This window comes from Zonotrichia leucophrys, chromosome 2 (assembly GCF_028769735.1).
Source record: "Zonotrichia leucophrys gambelii isolate GWCS_2022_RI chromosome 2, RI_Zleu_2.0, whole genome shotgun sequence".
Lineage (NCBI taxonomy): Eukaryota > Metazoa > Chordata > Aves > Passeriformes > Passerellidae > Zonotrichia > Zonotrichia leucophrys.
This window is the reverse complement of record NC_088171.1, coordinates 93458726-93478058: the sequence shown is the minus strand read 5'-3', so window position 1 is coordinate 93478058 and position 19333 is coordinate 93458726. Positions and strand designations below refer to the sequence as shown.

The following is a 19333-nucleotide window of genomic DNA, read 5'->3' as shown; positions in this document are numbered from 1 at the left end:
TTTTGGTAATAAAGCAGGGCTCTGAACCCATCCCAGTGGATACCTTTCTGGGTCTGGCCACACAAACCACATCACGTCGTGTCTCTTCCCACTGTGTGAAGACCTCCAAGACAGCTGCGCAACCAGCACAGGAATCTTTCAGGAAATACACCTTCCTCCTGTCTCCTTCCTTAAGCTCTCTGTTTGGGTATGCTCCTGCTTTTGTTTATGCAGGAGAGGGATACTTGTGAAACCTAATTAACCACCGGAGAAGATGATGTTTCTGTTTGGGAGCGTGTTCCCTGCCCCGGGCTCCAGCTGCGTGACAGCAGCTCAAACACGGTAATTAAAATGAGCGTGGCTGAATGCATGGCCAGATTAATGAATGCTGAAATTACACTGGGAATACACTCAGCTCTTCCCAGAGAGACGGATGAAAGGGTGCAAAGGCAGCATGGCCACAAGCACACCATTTCCAGAAAGCGTTTTGAAACTTTGAATGACAGACAGCAAAATGCTCGGCTAACACAGCAATAGAAAGACCAGTCACAGGATTAGGGTGACCTTTTGTAACCAGGGCATTCAAAGGTAAACTGAAGAGCAATGCCAGTGTGTAATGGGTTTGCATCAGTCCTTGGGAACGAGCCAGAGGACTGTAAAGGGAACTTAAGAGGGTCTAAGCTCTCCTCTAACCAGTAATACCATAAAAGCCCTCTGGAAATAGAACGACAAGACCTAAGGAAACGCCGAGACTTTTTTATGGAAACAGGGCTAAGCACTTCCACGCTCTGTGAGAATATATTAAGCCATTTTTATGTCCCTCAGCGAATAACCACGATCAAGATTTTCTTCACAATCACAGCCTACAACCATGCCCGAGACACCCCAAAACAGCACCTCAGCCCTTCTCAAAACCTTCCCGCTGCCGGCAGCTGAGCGGGGTCGGGACCCGCTCCCGTGAGCGCGGCTCTCCAGCCCCGCAGCCCCGGAGCTGCGCCCGGCCACGTCCCCGCTCGGCAGCGCCCCTTTCCTTCCTTCCCTCGTTCCTTCCTGCCTTCCCCCGCGGGCTCGGGCCCCGCACCCCTCGGGAGCCCGTCCGGGTACCTGTTGCTGCCGCGGCTCACAGCCCGCTCCGGGACGCCGCTCGCCCGCCGCCGCCCAGCGCTCCTCGGGCACCGCGGTGCCCCATCCCGGGCGGCAGCGCCCGCAGCTGCAAAACTAACAAGCACCGAATAACAATTTCTAAAACTCAAAAGGATAAAATTAAAGCTTCAAAATGAAATTAAAAAATGAAAAACGAAGAGAAGCGAGGACAGCTCGCCTCCCGCGGCCGCGCACCGCCGCTCTGGCAGGGAGCGAAGCCGCGGCCGGCTTTTCCTTGCGGAGCGGCGGCAGGCAGGAGGCGGGGGCGGAGGAGGCGGCGGAGGCGGTGCCGCTGCCGCCCGCCCCCAGCCAGGGCAGTGCGGGGGTGCGGAGCCCCCGGGCCCGGCCCCGAGGGATGTGGCGCTCCGGTGCCCCCGTACCTTTCTGGGAGACGCGGCCGTGCTGCTCTTCCTTTTTTTCGCCCGATGTGTCTGGCCGCTCAGGCCGTTTGTCCCAAAGGCGGAACATCTGCAGAATCCCTCTGACCCTTCGTGCCTGGAATGGGGCAGGGAGCGGGCTGCTGCCGCCTGCCTTCCCCGCGGCCGGTGGACCACTCGCTGCAGCCTCCGCTGCCGTCAGGAGTGTGCATGAAAGCTCTAAATTTGGATGTTGGGCGGGCTGAAGACAGCAGTTAAAGGCGAATATAAATGAAAGAAAAATGCAATGAATGGACCTTGCGTTTCCTCCTTTAAGCATCTTTTCTGTTACCCCAAGGAAAAAAAGGCTGTATTTTCCCAGAGACTGTGAGCTATTTTCTTCAAATTTAGTGTTCCTTCCAAAATACACAGTCCTATTTACTATCAATATATCTCTCTAGAGGTATGGATTTTGCATATATTTGTTGCCACCCTTAGGACTTCTAAATTTCTCTTTTGTGACTTTAATACTGGACTTTACATCAGCCAACAGAAGTACCAAACACACGTTGTATTTTCTATATGATTTGCTGTTCTTCTGCCAGCATTTAAAGCTGTTGTAGGGTCCTTCAAACAAGCTCTCCCTTGTGCCTCTTAAACAGCTGCAAGTGGTTCTTTTTTGGGGGAGGGAGTAAGGGGCAGGGGGAATCCCTGGCAAATCTATGGGGTTCATAAACAGACACAATTTGCAAGGAGGCTTGAGAAGTCAATGCCGATACCCTCCCCATATCCCTGTATCTTTCCCCATCTGGGTCAGGATAGGTAGACTCACCACTTTGTTTTCATTGAGTACACTGACCTGTCACATAGAGGCTGATATTGTATGAAGAAGTTAAGCAAATGACAAGGAAGACAGAGCTAGGCTTTGCAGAGCATTGTGCAATCCCCAAAACTGTCCCTGAATAAAAAATCCAAGCTGCCAATTCCAGATGACCTATCATCTTAAGTAATTTTTAGCAGGAACAATGAATATGAGTTATTTATATTGTGTGCTGAAAATAAACCCTGCAGCCTTAGAAATAGAAATGAGACAAAATTACTCCAGATTTAGTAAAAGCAGAGAAGCATGCTCTTCACACTGGTGTGTGGACCTCTGGGGTCTAGAGGCCGTTGCCAAGGTTTCTGAGTTCAGATGGACTTTACAGCAATCACGGCTGTGGTATTTCCAGAGGCACCCATTTCTCCACTAGAAAAAGTGTAGGGGCTGGTGCCAACACAGTGTCACTGCTCTAGCTCCAAGGCAAAATTTTAAGGGTGACCTTTCTACATCTCTGACTGAATCAACTGTTCGCCCATTTCATGTGTGTCACACAGGATGTGAACTCTGAGGCAAAGGCAGAGGAATTGCTTTCTGGAAAAAGCAGCTGTGCACTTTGGGCTATGGAATGCCAGGGAAAGAGGAGAGGAAATATTTGTGGCAACGCTGAAAGCTATAAATGTCTCATCATGCACACTTAATATGTGTTTGAGTCCATTTCAGCCTTTTAGGGGGTGGCAGCTCTCACTGCGCGGAAGCCTGGTTATCTGTTAAAGGTTTTCAGTGACATAGACTAATTGCAACATCCTACTTCAACCTGGAGCTTCCTACAGTTCTGGTCAATTGTTACCAATTCCCTCTGGCCTTTTTGATCTTATCTTGCAGAAGATTTTTAGAACTTAAGGTTGCAGATGCAAATTACCTCATTCATATTGCAGCCTCCTCTTTCAAGGAAATATCCTCTATCCTATGCAAATACATGTGGTAGGGATGTATGAGCTGTTTCTCTTGATTTCTCAATATAATTTAGAATAGCAAATGCAGAAGGCTACTCTCCTCCTCCCCATCACACCAAGCCCTAAACACACTCCCACTTCTCTGCCCCCAGTGCTTGTTGAAACAGCTGGGAGACTGAGTAGGTTGATGGATGCTCTAGATAAAATCTTTGCCCCACTTAGTCCTTCTGGACATGTATTCATCCTGACACACATGCTTTTGAAAGGCTGGGACAGTCATTCCACGTGTGTCTTGTTTTGCTAATTCAGTGGAAATTGCCAGAGAGCTCTGTCTCCCTCCATCATCTGGCAGGAACTGAAGCTGCCATTGTATTGTGGCTGTGATCATGCTACTATGCCTATAAATTATTCACAGTATTGCAGCGTAATCTTCTGTTATGTTAAAAATAGGTCATCATGAGTGTCCCTAGTGAAATTCTAAGTGACAACAGCTGATTTTAGCTTTGTCTTCAGAAAACAGTGACCTTTTCAATGCAGTAATTGACAATTATGGTCTACTTCTGTCTCTGAGACAGCTCCAGTGCACCTTCACAAACATTAATTCTCAGCACTGGTAACCCCACATTATACTTGAGACAACTAAACCAGAGCTACTAAATTACCTGCTGAGCTTTGCCAAAGCACTTTGCTTTCTATTAGCCTTTGCTTCCAGGCCAAAGAGTAAATCAGGATTATCAGAGAAGAGATTATAGTCTGAGAATACCTAAATGCTCTGCTCCTCCTAGGCACTGGAAAGCTTCTTGAAAGGGCTGAGCAGGATTTTCTGGCTGATATGCATCAGTTACACATCCCTCTGGGGGGGTGGATATATTGAAAAGTACTTCACTTCTCCTATTGCCACACAGACTCCAGGCCACTGAATCCCCTGAATCAAGAGAGCCAGAGGCTTTCAGGTCCATTTCAGACTAGACAAAACTGGAAAGGGGGAGCACAACCCAGCAGTCTGGACAGAGGTCCAGGGGAAACTCTCTTTTCCCCATAAGATACTGTGCGAGAGGGCTCTGTGTGGAAAAAGTGGGATATTGTTGAAATTTCCCTGCTGGCTGTGGGGATGTGTGTCTGTTATGCAGATACAAAGACTTAGGCCTGGGTGACTTCATTCAGCTGAAAGCAAGGACTGGTGGTGGGTGGCAATGCTCCTCGGCAGGCCTTGCAGACAGCAATTTGCATGGAGGTCTCTTGTTAGCATGTTCAGAGCAGCAGGAGGCCAAAGGATGTGGGGGATGGTTGGGCAAGACCACAGCTTTGAGCTCTGGATGTCTGAGGTAGATCAGGCCTGCCCTAGCCTTTCAGGAAGACAATTTATACCTGGTTTTTCCTGATGTAGCTTGTCTTTGCTGTGTTTCTGTGTAACTCCCATGCTCAGAAGGGATGCACAAGGCATCTTCACACTGCTGATGGACACCCCACAGGACATCTCCAGCAGGTATCACACCCAGGGAAGTCTTCTGTGGGATGACAGGGTGCAAACCTGACTGCTCTTACCTGGGGATCTTGGTCCAAAAATATAGGTAAATTACCATATTTGAGAGTGGGGAACACGGCAGGTGCTGGAACCATCACTTGGGAAAGCTTTTAGGGGAGAAGTAAAAGACAAGACCCTGACCCCTGCTATGAGCAATTTGAGCAAGATGTGAGCTTTAACATTCTGACTGTATGCAAGTTTGCCATTACTCTTTCCAACTATACATATTAAAGTGTAGCCGCAATTCTCCTACGGCACCCTGCCCATGCTGTTTTTTGGATTGACTCCATTCTGTACTTAGACCTTCTCTGTCCAGTTTGTTGCACATTCATTGTCATCCTGTAGCACTTCTTGCTCTCTTTCCAGAAGAGTTTGATACCCACTTGTTTTTCTCTCTTCTAACCACTGTGCAACCATTTCCCCCCTTTTACTTCCCATCACTATTTTGCTGCTCCACCCTCAAGTTCCTCATTTCTCATGATGGTGCTTTTGCAAGTCTTTCCACTTGCTGCTCTGGGGCACTGTGGGGAAAAGCTACTAGTGCTGATCTTCTGCAATGATTTGGGAACAAATTCCACTTGGGACTTTTGGCCAGATGCTCCGCACAGTTGGATCTTTGGGAATGACCGAATCATAATGCAGTGGTTATGTCCTGTGGCATGGAGGTCAGGACACACTTGGTATGTCAAGGAACAGCTATGGATACAGAGGGAGAGGGCCAAGTACAGAAAGGGGAGTCACCTTTAGCTTTTGATGTACCACAGAGACAACACTTTCCCTAGGTAATCCATCTTTTATCTGTTCTTTGTCCCACCTGGATGCATTTGTGGTGGTCTGAGATAGCTGCCTTCAGATCAAGAACACCTCCCACAATGGCCTGTGCTTCTGGCAGCATTTGATGTTTGGGAGGTGTATGCACAAGCATACATCTTACCTATCCTCACATATATAACTTGGGGAGCAGCACAAAGGAGCCATCAATTGCATTTTTTTCCCCAGAACCTGTTTCAAAATCAGCACTGATGCCTCTTCTGGGCAGGTTTTATGTGGCAATGTTCATGCAGGGTTGGAGGGAGCAGCACATTCCAGTTTCTCAGACTGCTTAGCAACCAGGGCTGGCTGAGCTGCTCTTACGTGCACACCAAGTGTGTGGATGGTGTGTCTAGTACTGCAGCTCTATCCTTAATTTTCCCCTGTCTTTTGTTTTTGAAAATCATTCCTTGTTTTCTAGTTAAGGCACTTGAAAAAATGCTGTAAACTAATTTTTGCTTTCCTGGACAGCTGGAAGTCAGCTATACTATGAGATGATCAAAGCTATTATAGGAGGGATTGGAGACCTGGAGAGACAGGTATGGCACTATCAGCCTGCTTTTTGGGAGCATGACTGCAGGACAGTGTCATCCATGCTGCTGGTAATGGGCTGGCTGAAGTCTTGCTGCTGGACAGGAAACCAACCTGCCCAGAGGAGTGCAGGCAGTGGAACACATTGCTTTCCTTGGGTCTGCAGCATGTGAGATTCCAGCTGAGGGCTACCTGTCTCAGTACAACCAACATGCTTAAGATCAAGAAGACCCTGTTAGACCATTTCCAGGAACAGTTTCAGCTTTGTAGACAGAAAGTCAATATGTTCCTAGCTTTCTTGCTGGGATCCTCTTGGATCATTGGGTAATCTCTTATGCCTCTTGTTTCTTGGCTCTCAAATGCCCAGACCAGTCTCCCTGCCACAACCTTCACCATCCATCATGACAGCAGGCTGAGATTCTGAATCTGTTTGGGACTCTCTTAGGAACTGTGCCCATCTCTTCCCATGTTATCAAGCAGTAATACCTGCTTCTGAAATTTGCTGCTGACATCAGAACTACAGTTAAAATGTGACCCCAGCCCATGTTCACCTCCATACTCCCCTTGCACCCTCACCTGCATTTGAGAAACACATTTTGGGTAAGCTCTAAACACAGAGGAGGAGAAAACCTTTCTTTATACATGCACAGGCACTCTGGTTCTTCTCCACTCCGTGATATGAAGCAGACAACTGGCCTGGAAGGACCAAGGATTATATATTATATTATATGTATTATATGGGGCGAGACACTATAGGACATGTTGGCAAACATCAAAGGTATCCTCAGTCCATGACTGAAAGAGCAAGTCAGGAGCACCCAGGACTTTGGCCTGCCTTGCTGCGACCCTCAGCAGCAGCACAGAGACAGGCCCTGCCTTCCTACTGCTCTGTGAGCCCCACAGGTCATGGCAAGAAGGGGAGGAGCTGCAGGGATGGTGAGCATGGTCTAGGGAAAATGATGGTCAGGTAGAAGGAGGCTGCAAAGGCTGGGGTGGAAGCAGGAAGCAAAGGAGCAAATAATGTCAGACATTTAAAAATCTGGTTCCATGTATGAATTCTGCAGTGTTGCATGCAGGTCTTCCTGCATGTCCCTAACAAGGCAGTTTCATAACAGAAACCCAGAAGAGTCCTCAGGTGCAAAGGCTCCAAGCAATTTCCATCCTTACTTATGTTAGTGTAACACCAGAGCTGCCTTGTAATCATTCCCAGATAAACTGCAGTACAGCGACCTGTCGAGGTCCTTGGTGCAGAGACCGTGTTCCTCTTTCCTTCTTGTGAACCAAAATTCTGCACAGAGGACTGCAGCTTTGAGAAATTATTTTCATTTCTTTCCTGCCTCCAAGATACCACCACTTCCCTCTTTTCCTCCCCAGCGCGTATTTCTGTGGCTTAAATATAGCAAACACAAAACAAGTGCAGCACACACAGAATGCCATTCGGGGGAGCGCAGTGAACATGCTGCCTCTGTAATGTAATGAGCCCCAAGTGCATCTGCCAAATATTTGGACTGAGATTCCAAGGGAGAGAGGGTGGTCTGTAGCACAGAGAAACTCCAACCAAACCTTCAGACCAGCACCCCCAGGCATCTCTTGGGGGGATACACGTTCCTTGTTGGTCCAGCCTGCCTTCACCTGGAGGTGATTGACCATTCATAGCAGCTATTTCCTCTAGGAAGGGTGAAGAGCAGCTTTGTGTGAGTGGATTTAAAATTCATAAAGAATAAGTAAAGCAAATAAGAAGTGTTTCTTTAGGGGTGTGTTCTGGCTTTGTGGCTGAGGTTAAATGACACCAGTGAAACCAAGCCAGTTTTTGAACATCTGACCCTGTGTACTATTTTCAGTGCAGTGATTTTTGAAGTGATTAATGACAACAACTTGGCACTACTCAGAGGCTGGTGTTGCTGATTAAGCTAACTCTTCCTTGGCTCACAACAGGCATCAGGAATGGAGTGGGCAGGAAGCTCCCCAGAGTGACAGAAGAGGCAGAACACATCAGGACCTCCTGAGCTGCCTGTGTTTCAATGGGGAAATTAGAAAAAAAAAACTACTGACATCCAACTCCACAGCTGAGCTCAGCAGTGCTGGACTGCTCTGCTCCTCCTGTGGCTTTCTTTTTCTTTAAGAATATTTTGTATGGATTCTTTTCAACATTCCCACCTCTCTCAATTAAAAAAAAAAAAACAAAAAACAGCCTCGCTTGTTAAGTGTGCACTGGGATTGTTATGTGGCATTCCTAGCATGTGTTTGGAGGAGGATCTCAGAGATGCTATCTGGTTTCAAATCTATCTACATCTATAAAGTATCTCTTCTCCAAGACCCTCAAGAAAAGGAAATCTGTTAGTTCAGAGTGAAGGCAGTGAGCAGGACTCCAAAACTTACAGGAGCTCTCAGGTGGCAAACTGCACTTCTACACAGTCACAACCAACTGCTAAAAAGAGCACAGTGCCTTATAGATAATATCCACGTTCACAACAGAGCTCTTCCATTGCTCTGAGCTACCATGAAATGAGAAGGATGTGAACAAAGCTCCAGTTATGCCATGGAGTCTGAACACTGGCCAGCCTTTTAGCCACTGGCATCTTAATCACAAATATGAGAAAACTGTGGGGCCCATGTGTGAGATTTTATGATCTCATCTCCCTGAGGTCCTGCAGGAGTCCTTAAAAATTTAATGACTATGTCAATGACATATATTGAATATATTCACAGAGCTTTTAGCCATTCTGCCAAGCTCCTCAGAGAGGCTGTCCCTCTCTCTTCTGCCACAGGTGACTGTGGCACCCCTCCAGGGAACCTCCTGGATACCACTCAGCTGCTGCCATACCTGAACCACAGGTGCACTCCCTGGGGAGTGAGGAGGGCTGGGGGCTTTTCACCCTGGTGTTACTCAGCAGGAAGAGAGGATCAGTTGCACAAAAGCTCATCATTGCAGGTCACTTCCCCTAGGGCTGGGCATAGGGAGGGCAGGAAGGCAGGGCTGGCCTGGGGAACAGCTTGCTGTGATGAAAGGGGAGCTTTTGCAAGCCCTTGTGTGCACTGTTATAGTCACCTCAGAGAGCTCTGTCTGAGTTTTTGGGGCAGTTTTGGGGTTTCCTTCCCAGGGTGGTCATTTCACATGGGATTTTGGGCTGAAGCATTTATTTTGCTGGACTATTTTGACTACTTTTCTTTTCTGTGGAATGGGGGGGTTGTGGTTAATTTAGGCAGGCTCACACAATGCCATGACATGGGCAGTAAATCCAGGGCAGGGCTCTGGTTAGTGAAGCTGCAGGAGCAGCCTGGGTGCTGAGCTCCCCCATCACAGTGCAACAGAGCAGCAGCAGGTGCAGGCAGTTTTCCCAGTGGGGCATGACTAAAAGCATCACTGTGCACTGGGGAAACCTAGCCCAGGCCCATGTGGGCATTACCTTAGCTACTGGATCTTGGTTAGAGGCAAAGCTCAAGTAAATATCACTTTAGTGGTAAGCAGCTGCTGCAGGGCTTTCTCCTTGAACCTGCTATCACAAAGATGAGTCTGCCCCACTGCTGCAGTGGATCTGCCTCCTGTTGCCCTGTGGGTGGGAATGCTGGGCTGGGGACCCCAACAGGCACCAGCCACACTTGTGCCCTCTGCTGCCAGGCTAGCACCAGGGGACTGCCATGGTCAGCAAAAGAGCCCAGGTCTGCCAGCAGTGAAGGATCCCTATTTCCATGCCCTGAACTGGAACCTGGAGGGGCTTCTTGTTTCCACCCTTTCCCTCCCTCCTTCTTGAACACACTCATTATTGGCTAAGAGGAACATAAAGTAACCAGTTTAAGGAGCTAGAGCATTAAATCTCAGAGAAGGCTGGAATAGAGGTCATTGAAACTGCCCCAGTTTGGGTGCAGCCAGATGTGTTTATCCACTGTGTTTATCTCTTCAGACAAGGGCTGGTCACAGCAGGCTTTTCCCCAAAATACCAGTTTTTTTTCTCGCTCTCCATGGCTTCATATCTTTCTGCTTTACTTCTCGTCTTCCAAGCTTTTTTCAGCTATTAGAACTCAAGGTATCATTTCCAAGTTCTGCATCTCTGAACTTTCCAACTCCCAGACTACCTGCAATTAAACTACAGAAAGCCAATGCCAGCCCCCATTAAGTTATGCAGATTGAAGCTTTTAATGCTCAGGACTTCCATAGCACTTTTGCTTCACCTGTTTTCCAGTGGCCAAAGACACGGGAATATCAGGGACTCTTTCACAGCATAAACCCCTGCTTCAAACCATTTCCCTGCTCCTGGATGCCAGATCAACAACACACTGCTTAAAATTCTGTGTGGCCTGACAACACCCCTCACTCCCACAAGCAATGCTGAGATATAGAAGAAATCCTACTATTGGGATGGGAAATCTTTCCACCATCAACTTTTTAGGGCCTCTGTGACATTGTCAAGTGCTTGACTACTCTCTCCCTCTCTCTCCCCCCCCCACCCATACACACAGACTGTTTTCACTCCTCGCCTTTTAACTCTGCACTTCCTGACCCGCTTGTTTTGTGCCTGTCACACCCATGGCCACAAGGCTTTGGTTCAGCATCCAGGCAGGCGGAAGCTCATTTCACAGGCGGCTGAGCTGTGCCTCGAATTATTAAAGGGGTGAAGTTGTTTACGCCACCCACTCGCGTTGGCCAAGACACATTTATTTTGTGAATTTAATGATGGGACTGAGCGACAAAAAGCTCGTGTTTCTTGGAACTTTGTAAAGATGCTCTGTAAAACCAGGAGGGGGAAAATGTGTGGAAAAAAAAGGCAGCTTTGCTGCAGCCTTTGGTGTGACACTTGTTTTGCAAGCTTAGAAGGCGCCCCAAGCACACCTGATCAGTGGTTTCTCTCTGGCTTGTACATACCTTCCTCTTTTCTCTGAGGGCTGGTTAAATGCCACTTGTTTATTTGGCCTGGATTTTCCCCTCACTGTTGTTATTATTAGTGATCTAGAAATATCATCAACAGATATGAACAAAAAAAGCTGCCTTCCAGAAATGGAGAAGGAAGCACTGAAAAGATCAAAAATTTTAATTAAAAAATCGGGAGAAAACAAAGCAGAAAGGGTCTCTTATTTCAATCTTTTTTTAATTTGGGGGATCATGGGCTCAAACTTTTCTGCTTCATATATGGAGTGCGATGCCCTGTTAAAAATAACACTCCAGCTGCCCAGGACAGCTGGAAGTTCCAGAGCACTGCGGGTGGGTCAGTGTGGGGGCGCCTGGGGTGGGGATGGGCGTCTGACACAGACTCCTCTGACCACAAAAAGCTCTCACCCCCGTCTGCATAACTCTGAGTCCACCCATGGACCACAACCAGAATGAAGCAGCTGTGAGAAGCAGGTGAGTGGAGCATTTAGTGTAAACAGGAATAACAAAAATGCTCCATAAGGCAGCACCCTTTTTTCCTTGCCATCCTTGTCCTGTGTGTTAAAATAGGTCTGATCATGCTCTGCAGAAAGGTGCTTCAATCTGAGTTTTTAGGCCAAACATCTCACTACAATCCATCTATCTGGATGAAGCAGACACCGTTGCCTTGGTGATGGGACTTCTCATCCTCTGGGCTGCAGCGAGTACAGCACTCACTTTCTCCAGGAACGTGAGACAAGCCAAAAGGACAAGTAGGGCTGCTGGGACCTGTAAATGTTTTCAGGACACTGATCTGCAGTCTCCCAGCCGTCAGGAAGGAGAAGCTCCCATGCTTGATACATTGCAAGGCTGCTCATCCTTACAACAGCCTCCTGAAGTATTGGGAACTGGTATGCTGGATAAAAAGCAGCCGTGTCAAACTCTCTGGGGTGAAAACATAGGAAAAAAATTATCTCTGTATATCTCTGAGGTGGGCATATGCTGGAATACCATACTGATATGAACACATGAGAATCATTAGAAAACAATTCTCCTAAAGTTACACCCCTTTGATGTACTCTGTGGGGAGGGGTCACACCTGAGGGGTCTCACCAAAGCAGGGCTAGATACAGCATGGAAAGAAAACTAGTCCCATGGGTCACAGACAAGCTGTGACATGGACGGCCCCATGTGACATTTGACAAGCCACTGCAGTTGTATGTCCAAGAAAAGCACAGTGTCTAGTGTTGCTTCAGGGAAAGAGAAAAGTTGCTTAACCTGAATTGCTGCTGAATAAAGAGTCTCAACTATAAGTTAACATCCAAGGCTTTATCCTCAGTTTTCTCTAACATCTCTAACCTCACTATGTGCAGGCAGCGCACATAATCATGTACAGCAGCTACCTTTCATTTCAGCTAAGCCTCAGAGCTGGTCCCAAACCCCAGAACTAAAGCTCTTTTCTCTCTTGTAAAGGACAGGCAGGCTTTACAAGGATGCAAAGGCATCTGATGCATTTTTGAAGCGCACCTTAAACATTTGATGCAGTTCTGTTCTCACAGGAGCCTTGATGGGCAGCAGTGCTGGAATGTATCTGTATGCCAGAAGGAGCATGTCAGGCCTGGGCAAGGAAAGGGCCCTGGGACTCTGTGCAGTGCACCATCTAAAATGGGGCTCTGGTCTACTGAACTGGAGCACACCCTTAATGAATGTAATGAAAAAGACAGTGTTGGTTTCTCTACCCCATTATTTGGAAACACTGATAGGATTTTGTGTGGGCTTTGACCTGACAGGGAGGTTGTGGTTACCCCATGTACAACCAGAGGGCATACACAGGAAGTGGGAAATGGACGTGTGAGGAGAGGTCAGTGTAGAGCAGCTGCAGGAAAAGATCTGCAATAAATCACAGCTTAATTTCTACTTTTTCTGTGCATTCTCAGCGTAGATAGGGTGCTAACAAAATATTTGGACCTAATTCTCAAAGGAATACCAAGCAAGTTTGCCAACAACACTAAATTGAGAGGAGCTGTTGACTCCCTCAAGGGCAGTCAGGCCCTGAAGAGAGACCCTGACAAATCAGAGTGGGCAATCACCAACTGTAAGAAGCGCAACAAGGGCAAGTGCTGGATTCTGGACCTTGGATGGGGCAACCCTGGTTGTGTGTATAGACTAGAGAACAAGAGGATGGAGGGAAGCACTGTGGAAAGGGACCTGGTTGATGGCAAGCTGAACCTGAGTCAGCACTGCCCTGGCAGCCAGGAGGGCCAGGGGTGTCCTGGGGGCATCAGGCACAGCATCACCATCCAGGCAAGAGAGGGGATTGTCCTGCTCTGCTCTGAGCTGGGGTGGCCTCACCTCCAGTGCTGGGGGCAGTTCTGGGTGCCACCATATAAAAAAGATATTAAACTGTTAGAGAGTGTCTAAAGGAGGACTATGAAGGTGGTGAAGGGCCTTGAGGGGAAGCCATAGGAGGAGCACCTGAGGTCACTTGTTCTGTTCAGCCTGGAGAAAAGGAGACTGAAGGGAGATCTCATTGCAGTCACAACTTCCTTGTGAGGGGAAGAGGAGGGCCAGGCACTGATCTCTTCTCTGTGGTGACAGGTGACAGAACCCAAGGAAACTGCATGAAGTAGAGTCAGGAGAGGTTTAGGCAGGATATCAAGAAAAGATTCTTCACCCAGAAGGTTGCTGGGCACTGGAACAGGCTCCCCAGGGAAGTGGTCACAGCACCAGCCTGACAGGGTTCAAGAAGCATTTGAACAATGCTCTTGGGCACTTGAGTCATACTCAAGGTATGAGTCTTGGAGGTATCATGTACAGGGCCAGGAGCTGGACTCGATGATCCTGATGGATCCCTTCCAACTCAGCATATCCTATGATTCTGTGATGTGCTGGCCATGTTTGCTGACTGCTTGCAAACTCTGCTCATGGATGTGCCTGCTTGATCCAGGAGCTCCTGCTGTGCTGAGCCCCTGGTCCCAGTCAGAGGCTGTGCTGGTGCAGTGGCATCACAGCTCTGTGTGAGCCCTCAGCTCTCCTCCCAGGGAAACCAGGGTCTGCCAAGAGAGGTGACTTGTGCTCAAATTCCCCTCACTCTCTGGGCTTGGCTCCTCATCTCAGACAGAGCCAGAGGAAATCCACACCATCACTGCAGGCTGCACTGAGGAGGGGAAGCCTAGTGCTAGTGGAAGGGATTTCTTTTTAATGAAATATAACTTCAGAATCCCAGGCACTTAGAGTCACTAAAAATTAAACAGCATTTTGCCCAAAGTGGGTATTTGACCTAACAAAGTTTTAAAAGTAACTGAAGACGCTTTGAGTTAACATAGTGAGTAGGGCTTAAAAGAAATTAAACCTATCACTCCCTGTGCTTTCAAAAGACTAAAATAATTTATTTTTTAAACTTTTCCGCATTACAGCTGTGCCCTGTTCAACACTGACCACGTTGCAGACCACGTAAGCACTTGCAAAATCTCTGCAAAACCTCGAAGGAGAGAGCACCATGTCAATGCAAGGCACTGTTATTACAAAACAAGGGAAAGAGCTAACAAAGTTTCTTTGAGGTTGAACATTTCGAAGCTTTGAATGCCTGCTGCATTTTTGTGAGGATAGTTCTAGCCTATTTTGTCACATCCAGCTTTGTGACTTGCGATTTCAAGGTATAATAAGGAAAAGCAATGCCTACTGAAGGACAAGTAAAAATTGTGGCATTATGGATTATGCTGCAGAAAACACGGAAGTTTTCAACAAATGTTTTGGTTTGCATGTGGGAAAATATCAGTTATATGTGGGAAAATATCAATTTTCCCACTGATATAGATCTGACAATCTATATCAATGGGAAAATATTTCCCCCTTGATCTTTCCCAGAAGACAGTTTAACACTGTAATTTTGAGAAGAGTTATCCTAGGAACTTCTTGTTGATATTTCAGAAAACTTGCAACACCACAGTAATTCCAGAGAGCTGTAAATAATGTTGTGTTACTAATAATGTGATAGCCTGGCAGTGGCCTTGGCCTCATCAAGGAATAGCTGATGTTGAAGTCATATAAGCAAAATTAAAGGAGATGGAGAACAATCAGTGGCAATCATTAGGATTTTAGAGAAAATAATTGTATTGATAGTGTACTCAGACTTCAGTAAGAAGCAGAACTTGGTACTGCATGAGATCTTTACACACATAACCCAGCTGAGAAATCATCAAAGATACCAGTTTCTAAAGAGGACATACAAAGATTGGTTCTCCTCCATGGGATTGAACTATTTTTAAGTCAGTGATCTGAAAGGGAACTTTAAACAGTGATTGACTGAGTATGGCACAGATGGCACAATGTCTGGAGAAGTGGAAAACAGGCTACTTGAGGAAGTGAGGTGATTCATCTGGTTTTAGTATAGGCATAGCTGGGAGCAAGGGAGATAAGCCATCTTGACAGGATAACATTGACTTTGTCCTGAGAAATTTGAATCTGAAAGACTTGAGGATTAAAGAGAAAAATCTGAGAAGAGCAGACCCTCATGTGATGCTGCAACCTGAAAGGACTTCAGCAGATCCTTGGACTGATCCTGATATATTATACATTTACTTAAGAAGTATGAGTAAACACGTCATGTAACTTCTGGATTTGTCCCTGGTCTGACAGTTTTGGAGCACTGGGCTCCATGTTGGCGTCCACATGTCTCCAAGGGACTGGTCTCAAAAACCATGAAAATTCTTAACAGATTAAAACTTTATAAGGGAACACTCATTGGTAACAGTCTGCTTGGCAAAGGATGAGAGTGGTTTGCATATTGCCTGTAGATAGTTATATGAGATTTTTATATGCACAAGCAATAATGAGATCTTAGCTCTCCTGGACAGGAGGGAAACTAACTCCAAAAAAGCAGAGACAGATCAGTGCTAGAAGAATTAAAATGTAGCTGTCTTTAACTGTGATGGTAGCTAAGCCTTGGGATGACTTTAAAAGGTGGACAGAGATTTGCCATCATCACTTTCCAAATCAAGGTGGATGTGGAAAATAATAAAAACTAGGTCAAGCTCTAAGAGCTGAGGTCTGCAATGAGCTGGGAGTTCAGTGCCTGACAAGTGCCTCCATCTGGCCCGAAAATCTGCGACGAAGTTTTGGCTGTGACTAAATTTTGGCTGGCGCCTGAGGCTGCAGCAGAGCGGGGCGGGGCTGCCCTGTGACCCGAACGGGCCCCGCTGCTCCCCCCCGGATCCCGCCCAGCCCCAGGGAGCGCTCCAGGTTTTCCAGGGTCAGCGGCGCTCCAGAAATAGCAGCCAGAAAGCTAATGCTTCCTTGCTAACCCATTCAAGAGCGAGGAGAGGGGACTGAAGGGGAAGTCTAGCACTGTGCCTGTGTTGTTTGGGCTCTCCAGCTGGCAGGTTTGGGAGCCAACAATCTCTGTCTGAGAGAGCAGCTGGGATACAACTGTTCCCAGTTACACGTAGGTGAGTCGAAGAGGATGTCACCAACTCATAGCCTCGTAGGATACTTTAGGTGGGTGGGACCTCAGAAAATCATCTATTCCAACCTCCTGCTCCAAGAAGGGTCATGGAAAGGTTTTTAAAATGTTCCTGCCTTTGAAAAAGCAGAGCCTCCTCTAGCTGTTTCTGGATCAGCCCTGCCAGAAACAACTTAGCTGAGAGGCTGGAACAGATTTTTGAAGTGGTGTATCATTCCCTTCAGATAACACAATATATATGTCGACTAACCTGCCCACATTTCTCTCCTTCCCTTCCACATTTCTGATTAAGAACATGAGCTAAAGGTTTCAGAAACAGCAAATAAGCTTAAAAACCCACTGGCTCTTTAGAGCAATTGCAAATGTCCATATCAAGTCAGAGCACGTGGATGATTATCCTGGGAAGCAGCATCCACTTCTGTTGAATGCAGGATGCAGCAAATGCAATGGGGTACTTTCAGTGCCAGTTGATTTGCCCACTGGCATGAGGTGTTTCCTGGACTACTAGGTTTTCTTCCACAATGCAAATGCACTGACCTCTCCTGTCAGCAAATTCATTGCCCTACTGAGCCCAGACTGGGATACAGGGTGAGAAGTGGGGGCATAGAGACGTGAGAAATGTATTTGAGTACGGAGAGAACATCATTGAGACTGCTTTCTTTTCTGAGCTGATGCCTTTCACTGAGGCTCAGATAACTTGATTTGGCACTATTCACTGCTAAGTTTTCCATACCAACCGCAGCTGAGCTTTGTTTAAATGAGGCTTGCTGAAGCTGTGCTGAAAGTGAGTTTAAAGGTTCACAGTCTTTGGAGTGGATCCAGGCAGCCCTTTGTGCCTTCAACTCCCTTAGAAACTGTGGAGGGCTGGGGGCTGGGAGAAGATTTGCATGAGCAAGTTCTCCCCCTGGCTCAAGTGCAAAGGGGAGCAGTGAGCAACGGCAGAAATTGAACACCATGGGCCAGATTCTTCCTCCTCCTCCTCTGGGCCCTCTTATCTGTGTTTCTGCTATTTTGACTTGATAGTACTCAATACACATGTAAATGATGGTACGGAATGCAAGCAACAGGAAACAAGCACGAGCAGAAGCAGTTTTAGGGATAAGAAGTTATGACACTGGCTTTGCATCTCAGGTTGTGGCAGTTGGAGAGGAGAATGCTAATTCTGCTCAGATAATTTAAGTAGGAGGTCACCCTTAGCTCCGTAAAGAGCTGCTACTACTTTAACCACAGCTGCACCTGTGCTGTTGAATGCCCTATGTGCTACTTTGCACAGTGCAGCCACTGTAGAGAATACACTGGGTGTCCCCCAGCTTTCTTCTGCAGTAACTTCCTAGAAGCTGCTGAACCAGTGTGAAAGTATTTTTATTGTATCTATGGTCCCTTTGTTCTCCATTCTCTAAGGAGAAAAAGAGTCTGGTCACCCTGTGACCTTGAAGCCCAGAGACAACTTCAGATTTACACAAGAAATACCACCCAGGCTAGTAACCGGTCTCTAGTCTGAGTAGGAGAAGGATTAGTTTAATAAAAGATGACTTTACCTTCCCCAAAGGAATCATCTTCTTCTCCGAGTGCAGTCAAATCTTCTTGGGAGTTCTGCATCGTGGCAAGGATGCAGCTCAGGGTGCAGCCAGAGCCGAGTGCTGGAACCTGTTCCTGTGCTACAGCTCGACTGTTTCCTTTCACCAGTTTCCTAAATATTTTGGTGGTAACAGCTTCCGCATCTGCACTTACGAAAACTATCTCATTCATACAAATGACGCCTCCTGTTTTTACAGTCAGCCTTTGAGATGAGCTTTGAGGTGGGGTGTTTTTACTGCTGAGAGAGAAGTTGATTTTGAGAGCAGAGGAAGTAGGACAAGCTTGAAATGTACCCTGCCCTGTTGCTGAGTGCCATAGCTGCGCAGCAGCGGCAGCTCTGTCAGCCCGGGGTGTTAAAAGTTTTGCATATGAATGGGAATGTTTTCTGGTGGCAGAGGTAGAGCTGGAAACAGCTCGCCCTGCTTGGACTGCAGAGCAAATCCTCCCTTTCACCCCAGGGACAGTGTGACAGGAGGGAACCCCCAGGCTCTTTCACTGTCCTGTGTTGATGGAACTAATTTTTCTTTTAGCACGATGGCAGTGACATCACTTTCTCACCCACGCTGGGGTGGCCCATAGCAATGGACACATGGACAAGCTGGAAACCATAGGTGATGGCAGGTGTCCCATGGGCAAATGCCTTGGCAGGGACATGATTCTCACAGTCACACTCACCTGAGTCACAGTCTGTGGTGCACTACCAAACCTAAGGACCTTCCTGATCAGGTGTGCAACAGAACAACACCAAAGTAAAACTTGCTGTCTGCCAACAATGGGCATAGAGTATCTCTGTCACTCCTAATTCGGCATCATACTGGTCTGTCCTGTCACTGTGCTTCTTGAATTTTATATAGCAAGTTGACTCCTTTGTGTCAGGTCCCTCAGTTTAGGAGAGGACCTTACCTACAAACTAATTTGCTCTAAACTTGTACAAAAACACATTTGGCCTTTAGGTAGTGTCTGAGCCTTGCATAGCCCTGCTGTCTTAGCGGTCCCCTCAGGGATATATCTGTCCACTGTGGGGCCTAGCACAGGCAGCTCTGCTATCAGAAGTTAGAATGCTATGACAGTAAACGTGAGCTGAGCACCAGTTTCTCAGTCTAGTAACTGCACGTGTCACCACACCCTTGGAAGCGAGACTGCCGGCACAGCAGCCGTGTTCACTGCAGCTTCCGGCCAATGAGTCACAGATATAATGAGCTCCTCTCTAGTTATTATGTTGGGATTTTTTAAAGCTCTCCCAGCAGGTATCTGCAGACCCTGCACAACTTAAACTAAAGATGGGACAAGTCCATTTGAAGCACCTGATTTCACCCAGCCCAGGCCATGTCCAT

General features: G+C 47.2%; 1 protein-coding gene across 5 annotated transcripts in view; it reads right to left on the bottom strand.

Annotated features, from left to right (window-relative positions):
* The window catches only part of RIPOR2 (RHO family interacting cell polarization regulator 2), a 69219-nt gene extending 50917 nt beyond the window's left edge, over window positions 1-18302 (bottom strand). For 2 of the 5 annotated variants that reach the window (XM_064705713.1, XM_064705712.1), the window contains exon 1: window positions 17960-18302. In XM_064705713.1, coding sequence (XP_064561783.1) covers window positions 17960-18170 — 211 coding nt within the window. In that variant the 5' untranslated portion in view covers window positions 18171-18302. Of the gene's footprint in view, window positions 1-1083; window positions 1339-1502; window positions 1693-17959 lie in introns of those variants that run through there. The other 3 variants (XM_064705716.1, XM_064705714.1, XM_064705715.1) reach the window with 3 other exon arrangements.
* Window positions 18303-19333: the final 1031 nt, after the last annotated feature.